At 43.9% G+C, this 7,809-nt stretch overlaps 1 protein-coding gene across 1 annotated transcript in view; it reads right to left on the bottom strand.

Annotated features, from left to right (window-relative positions):
* Positions 1 to 450: 450 nt before the first annotated feature.
* The window catches only part of LOC108571157 (protein-tyrosine sulfotransferase), a 12,592-nt gene continuing 5,233 nt past the window's right edge, over positions 451 to 7,809 (bottom strand). Inside the window, exons 2-7 of the mRNA XM_017933141.1 lie at positions 4,595 to 4,728; positions 4,363 to 4,471; positions 3,276 to 3,470; positions 2,177 to 2,430; positions 1,681 to 1,878; positions 451 to 726 (exon numbers count right to left, since the gene is read on the bottom strand). Of these exons, the coding sequence (XP_017788630.1) occupies positions 618 to 726; positions 1,681 to 1,878; positions 2,177 to 2,430; positions 3,276 to 3,470; positions 4,363 to 4,471; positions 4,595 to 4,728 (999 nt within the window). The 3' untranslated portion in view covers positions 451 to 617. The remainder of the gene's footprint in view (positions 727 to 1,680; positions 1,879 to 2,176; positions 2,431 to 3,275; positions 3,471 to 4,362; positions 4,472 to 4,594; positions 4,729 to 7,809) is intronic.

The following is a 7,809-nucleotide window of genomic DNA, read 5'->3' as shown; positions in this document are numbered from 1 at the left end:
TGCAATAATAAACGAACAAACGAAAAAAAAATATAAAAAAAAAGAACAATAAAGCGATTAGAAACTCTTGCATGGCATTTCATTCTCGCGCGTACGTACACTTTGCCAGATTCAGCGAGCACGCAACGTCCAATTCCAAACAGAATCCTGCTGTTGCGCGTATCGTCACGCAGGATCCATCGAATAGGATAGAAAAGCTGAATCACGCAAAGTAATGAAACAGGCTTACGAACGTTCAACGTCTACCGGTTAAAATATACAAAGAAGAAGAAGAAGCACGGTTCGCGTTAACAGCGATCGTTAGCGTAATTTTATTAATCGAGAGTCAACCTTAAAAACTAGACGGATCCTCGCTCGTCTCTTCTGTTTTCGCCACTAGGTCGTACCACCCATTCGCTGCCCTCGAATCCCTCCCAAAAGGGAAGGTGAAGCGCGAACGAAGATAAAGAAGGGGAAAAAAGGGAAATAAGAAGGAAAAGGAAGAAAAGAACGCTCCCTTAGCGGCCCCTTCCAAATAGTACTCGTTAGAAACTGGCTCTCCCAGGATCGTCGTGTTAGACGTTACAGAAATTGTACAGGTTGAAGAATCGCGTGCCTAGGGGAACGTGTGGCCGTGGTCACGCGTTTGGTGCATTCGTGGCCTCGTCTTCTTTGCTCAGCTCGATTAGCTTCTCTAGAGAGAACTGACGCGCTCTGGCCGCCCATACTTCGCCATTCGCTAGCACCCTGGAAAAGAGAAACGATGTTGTACTGGTATTTACTTTTTCGTAGCGATAGGGTTTTATATCTATTTCAGTTACACCGGACACACCATTCGTCTTTGATATTCGCTCTTACAACTTACTCCTTCCTTTTCTTTTATACTATTTCTCGTCTCTATCAACATCTTCGTCTACGTTACTATCTACTGAAATGTATTTTAGATTAACCCTCTCATTACTATCGGCGCCTATAAGCTTCCCGAAAATTTGCTCCCACATCCACCGCAATTTAATACTGTCCATCGCATTTAACAAACCGAATGTTAAAACGATACGACCGAGATAATAAAATTTGCAGCCGTGGTTAAACATCTGCCGCAGCGAAAGGATCAATCGCGTAAACGATTGTAGAGCAAACTTTTCAAGAAAGTTCTAATGCAGAGGACGAATCCTGCGTTAGCAGTGAAAACAGAATAAAAATGGAAATATACTATCTGAAATAGAAATATTATTTAAGCGGTGTTTGTTTTTTGGTAGGAATAGAATTATATTTCTCAACACCCTTCGTCTTTGACATTCGCTCTTACAATACTTCATTCTTCACACAGTCACGCTCGATCGCAGATTCATACACGCACTCGCGCATTCTTATCACGCGCCGATTTTTGCTCACAGACCGCTCTTATCGTGCATTTTCATTCAGAAGAACTCGGTCCAAACACTCTTTTCGACTGTCAAACAGCCCTGAGGCACTCTTTTCGTCTGTCGCACAGCCCAGAAACACTCTTCATTGACACCTCACTCAAATACTCAAACATTCTTATCTCATATCTTACACACTATCCTTCAGTCGATTGGCAATTCGATGCAATTCTCTGAACGGAGACGAAACGAGAAATATGTCGGGCTGGTTTTCGTCGAGTAAGGGATATTCGACGAATGGAATGTTCAGGAGAAGATAATTAAAAGGTTACCATACCGTCTGGTGTTTTCGCTAACCAGCCTATCCGGTGCTCCGTAGACCGGCGGATTAGCATAAGGATCATAGCCGAGGACAGAAAGCATCGGCGCGATGTCAGGCATCTCTCTGACCACGTCGTCTGGAATGTGGCCTACCCACTTGGTCAGAGCCTCGAGATTCACCGGCTTTATGATCTGGTCCGACGACCTCTCCACCCTGCATTCCAAAAATACGAAGCATTTTAGTTTCTCGATCGATTCATTTCCGTATCTGGCATTCACAGCGTTAATGGCCAGCCTAGGTATGGTCGACTGTATAGGTATCGTACTTAGAAAGGTTACGAAAGAAAAGAAGGGAGCATGATGGAGACAAGAGTAAAGAAGAGAACCAAAATTATAAGTAAAACTATAAGTAATTTTAATTAAGAGGAGAGCGAGTGTGACGTAGCAAGAAATTCTGAACGAAGTCCAATTCTCGTCTGTGAAGCTGGATAAACGTTACCATTGTTACTTACTTGCTCAGCGGTACACCGCCTGGCTTGTTAATGAATTCTTCGTGATGCATCACGGATTCGTTCCAAGGAACATCGAGAAAGTTTAGGATCTTCTTCATCCATTGACGTGGATGCAGTACTAGTTGCTCGTACGGCACCATCAAGCACTTTTCCGAACCGATTTCCTTGCACTGGCCGTACATTATGGAGATCGCGTGGTTCCACTTGATCAACGATTGTCGATAAGACGAGAGATCGAAACCCGTGATTGTCACCTGAAATACGTTAGATTTCTCAATTAACACGTTAAGCGCGGCGTCAGTCCGCGGTGACTGACAGTGAACTTTTCGTTTGGGTGGCTTCGGTCCGTGGGACCGGCAGTATCTCCTTTTTTTTTGCAATTTATGAACGCTTCTTCTATCAACGAATGAAATTTTCAGCGTGTGTGTAATTGACATAGATGTACAAAACGTATGTTTTAAATTTTCGTTACAAGCTCAGGTAAAAAATTTGTAAAAACGACCTTCGCTATTTTCTTCGCGATTCCGACTAATTGCAGTTTTTTCAAAAATTTGTTTACACGTCATCTAGTAAACTAATCCTTCTAACTTCTCAAAAAAACTCAAGTCGTTTGGCCCAATTGTAAAAAAGTTATTCCATTTTATATGGTGTATGAATACTTTTGTCCTCCACTGTACATATCGAAACAAAAAACAGAGGATGCTAGAATTCCCGAATTATCCCCTTCTAACCCGTTTAATTGTCGTTTCTTTGAAATCGAAGAACAGGTTAATAAACCAATATTCTATAAATTGCACAGAAAATCCTGTTAATCCTCTCGGTTACAAAATTGCGAGTCTGCCAGGATTTGCATAATTTTCCATGCAACCACCGCGTTCCGTTTCGAACCCGTTCTCTCTTTTGCATCGCACAGGGAAAAGATACGTCAATTTTTTTTTCCTTCTCTCTCTCTCTCTCTCTCTCTTTTTCTTTATTCGTTCGTTCGTCCTCCCCCCTCCTCCCTTGACAAGTACACGTCGGGTTTTAATATTCGCGAACGAAGTGGGATAAATTTGCATACATCAAAGCCGGAGTGGCCCTGTTCGATCGGCGCCCATACCTTTCTCGAGATAATGGAATGCACGGTGGCACGGCCGTCGCGAATCATGAAGATAAACTTGGCATTTGGAAAGAGATCGAGAATGTAAGAGCCCATCTTCAACGTGAGCGGATCCTTGTTGCACAATCGCGGCGCTGGCTCGGCGTGTCGTGCTATTATCTCCAGGCAGAACGCGGCTATCGCGCTGTCCATTACCTGAACAAATTATTCTCCGATTAATATTGTTTCATTGTTGCCTGTGATTAATCCCTCGGCTAGCTACGGAAACTGATTGATTAATTGCGATCAATTTTGTTTCCAATTTTAGCCTTCGTCGAAGTGGATAAATAATTCTGGTGGAAATTCTGTAGCGAGTAGGCGATACGCGCGTTTTGATAACGAACGATCGATTATAATAACGTTGCAACCAGTCTGATAGGGAGCTTTTGCTCGGTTAACGTTTAAAGGGACGAAAAGAGCTCTGGCTGAAAAATGTCTAACAGGGAACTTTTGTTCGTTTAACGTTTAAAGGGACGAAAAGAGCTGTGGGTGAAAAAATGTCTGAACGAGATGTAAGATACTTTGAAAATCGCGATTCCTTACCTCTATCGTCAATTTCGTATCTATTTTAGTAGACATGAAGGAAAATTACAAAATTATGAAAAATTAGGCTTGGAGCGTTAGATTCCTTTTTGTTCCACGAATGGCTCAGATTTGATGATAAAGAGAATTCTTTGCTGTTGATACAGAGACAACTAGCAGAGCGATTATGTCGAAAAGTATTCGTTGAACAAACCATATTAACACGTTCGCTACCACGGTTCTATCGAAGCATCACTCACTATCCTTCTAATTATTTTCATCTATATTTTTCTCAGTTTTACCTAACACGACAGATGCCTGCTCTTGTACACACCTGATATTTATTAAATACTCGAACTGTCCATTTTTTGTGATGCCTCACACGTAGATAATACCGTTCTATCGTGAAAATTGGACACAATATGCAACGCCGGTAGCGAACGTGTTAAAAAGCGAGCCATTTACCTGTTCAATCGTCGAACGATCCTCCTAAACATGCTTACTTCGAACTGCAAAATGTACTCACTTCTTTCGAAATGCCCGCTTCCGAAAGTCGCAGGTTCTCCCTCTCAGACTTGAGCCAGTGCATCCTCATCTGCAGGATCCTCGGTATGACACGCGTCTCCTGGCCGCACCTGTCGCGAAAAATCGTCCTCCTGTTAGCCGTCGGTCCTTTGACGGACACCCGTTGATCAAGAACACTCGGCGGGAATCGTATCGGCCGATAATTGGCAATTTGTCCCGCGAATGGAACTCACCTGACATCGGGATGTGCATCGAGCATAGCGCGTACCAGAGTGGTGCCGGACCGTGGCACGCCACCGATGAAAATCAACGGCATGTACCGATCGTACGTGTACCTCTTGTGATCGAACGGGCCCATCACGTATTTCTGCAAAATATTTCACATCGTACCGTTCGTTAATTTATTCATCAACGAGCGTCCTGAATTTATTACTCGACCCGCTCTCCACCGATACCCGTGAAACGATACAAAATTAACCACCACCCTGTACTTTCTTCTAATATTTTCCACGGAAATTATCGTATCGACCACACGGCGGATTATTTTCCGTTAATTTTTCGAATAGAAAATTCGCCCAACCATGCGAGAAATTTTCGCCGGATATTTTTAGCGAGCTTTCTCTCTCTCTCTCGATAAATTCCTTTGTAATAGACGGTGTGATGAAAATAGACGGTAATTCTCTCCTTTAATCCGGAGCTGGTTATTAACGATGATCAGAGCAGCCTCTCGAAGGTATCGGGTCGAGGATCGAAAGTTTCCCAGTAGCTTTGGACAAGGGAGCAGTTTGTCGAACGATTCTTACAAGATTATGTCGGCTTGATTAAACTTCGGTCACGAAGAAGAAGTTGCTGTCTGTCTTACAATATCGTCTAACGAACAGAACGATGCCCACCGTGATCGATACGTTTCTTTCTCAAACGAGGACCGGTTCGATCTTTACGAAAAAGTTTAAACGATCCTCCAGCAATTACCAACTTTCCTAGCTTTTCCTCGTATACATATACACACTTCTTTTCGTAGTATTTCCCCGTGAACGATTTACCTTTACCGACATACGATGCGGTTATCGGTGTAAAAGCACTCGGCAGGCATCGTCTGCACTTTCTTCAAACTACAGAGAATTTACTTTACAGAACTAATATTATTCCCGGTCGGAAAGAAAAATCAGAAGACGATATAACTGTTGGAAGAATCGAGAGTTGGAAAGAGTAGATAGTAGGAGGAAGGAGAATGAAATTATGGTTGATGAAAACGTTATCACAAGCCAAAATTGGCCTGTCGGCCACGTTAATGAGACACGATAAATTTCACAGCAGCCTCTTTCGTCCAACGGGCAAATTAACAGCCGCTTTGAACGGTTTAATTGGCCGCAATCAATGCGAAGTAGGATAATATTCCAACTAGCATGAACTCGTTATACGAAACGTTCGTATCAGGAACTTTATTGTTTGTTTCGGCTGTCGATGCGTTTTGCATGATTATTAATAAACGTTCACCGTTGCCTTCTCGTTAATACGATATATATATGTATAAATGGAAATGAAATTAGAATGTATAATTTCAGGAAACCACCGTGTATACATAGCCTGATCCTCTTTGCAAGTTATTTCGAATATTAATCGAACGTCATAGGAACAAGTACGAAACGAGATGTTTTAGAAACGGTTCCGAAATGTAGAAGGACGTATCTTCTAATTAGCATAATTTCTCCAACGACAAATAACTTGCTCCGTTATCCTGTCCGCTATTTTTCACCGCCTGGCCGCTTTTATTCGGAGAAGGGCGAATAAACCGGCGCGGCGCCGCTTGAAACAGTGTGCCTGCGCGATTTATGCTCCGCCGCGGAGGCAACGAGCTTCTAATAAAAAACTGGTAATTAACGTTCTAATTGGTAGTTATATTGTCTTAATTATTATACCGATCTCCGCCGGTAGGAAAATAATGAATTGCAGGTTAACTGGGAAATATAGTAAAGCATCGTTTGAAATTCGAACGAAACACGCACGTAATCTGTGCTTTTCGTATAAAGTTGTGTAGAAGCGAGGATGAAGAACACACACGCGCGCGCGTATCTTTCACTTTTCGGACGGTCGAATTAACCCGGGCGATTTTCGTTGTTTTCACACTGACACGGCGGTGGTAGGCGGCTGATAAAATTTAGCGAGCCGCCGTTTAATTAGAGGCATGATTAAAATTGCAACGACATGCAAATGAACGATCGACGGGACAATTGATGTTGCGAGCCGCGTTCGGCGTGTATCGCGAATACGATCGCCGGCGCGACACACGTTCAGATTGTATAATAAATCCGCGGTACGAACGTCTGAAGAAACTGATTAACGTTTGCATGGATTACGCGATGTAATGTCACCGGTTACACCGTATCGATCGCTGATAAATATTTACACCGGATCGAATTTAAAGGTAGACCGCGAGAACGCGTATAGAAGGCGAAACAAACATTTCCTCCACCGGTGGATCGTCGCTGTAAAGAGATGTAGGAGGTGGTCTAATGAACTTTACTCAAATCAAAATGTCGTGCAAAGTAGTTTATTCGGACTCTTCGGCGTCCGTCTATCACCGAAGCTAAGAACCGACTCCCGTCGAATGGCAAAGATATCGCTGGGCCGAACCGATACTCGAGCCTGGTGTTTGTCACTCGCCAAGAGGCGCAGGCCAAGTCATAAACCGCCCCAAAATGCCTACAGAGAATGGTTCTATCGCGATTCCCCGACTGGCCCATAAAGTGAGCTCTCGTTTTCGCGAATAAAGGAGCATCGGTCTCCCTTTTCACGATTTTTCGCGCGCGCAGAAATCGTCGCCGTTCGCGGCGTTCGAAAGAAAGGGAAGAAAAGGGGGTAGGGAACGCAGAAACAAAAAGAAAGAGAAGAGAGAAAAGCAAAAAAAAACTGCATTTCGCAATTAGCATTTCTCGTGTAACACACAGGGGTTGTTGGTTTTTGCTGTTGGTTCGGCCTCTGCTGCGCCCTTCCATTCTTTTTCGCTTTTAACCCCTTCCGAAGGGAGCACACACGGGTAGGAAAAGTACGCGTGAAACTCAACCGGCGCGATTTATGTTGCGCGAAGGGTGAGCCCGACAGAAACTCGTTTCTCTTCCGTTCGCGCGAGTTTCCCGCTACGAAACTAGCGAATACACACCCCATGGCCTCCTCTACGTTCCTTCCAGCGTAACACGTATTCACGCATGTTGCATCTTCCTGTGTCCCCGTTCCGCTGTTGCTTTTTTCTCTCTCGCAACCAGCTCGACGACGCAAGCGCATCCCCCTCGGATGAGAAAAGTGAGCGAAAGGGAGGTTTCGAACTGCAGCGATTTCGTCCCTTCGTCCTCCTTTCTTCGATGGATTTGCACGCTTAACGTTGGATGAACGGGGGAGCAGGCAGTATGTCGTAACGATTTTAGCCACGGTGGGTTTACTCGTGAAAATG

This window comes from Habropoda laboriosa, unplaced genomic scaffold (assembly GCF_001263275.1).
Source record: "Habropoda laboriosa isolate 0110345459 unplaced genomic scaffold, ASM126327v1 scaffold15, whole genome shotgun sequence".
Lineage (NCBI taxonomy): Eukaryota > Metazoa > Arthropoda > Insecta > Hymenoptera > Apidae > Habropoda > Habropoda laboriosa.
This window is presented reverse-complemented; position numbering and strand designations above follow the sequence as displayed.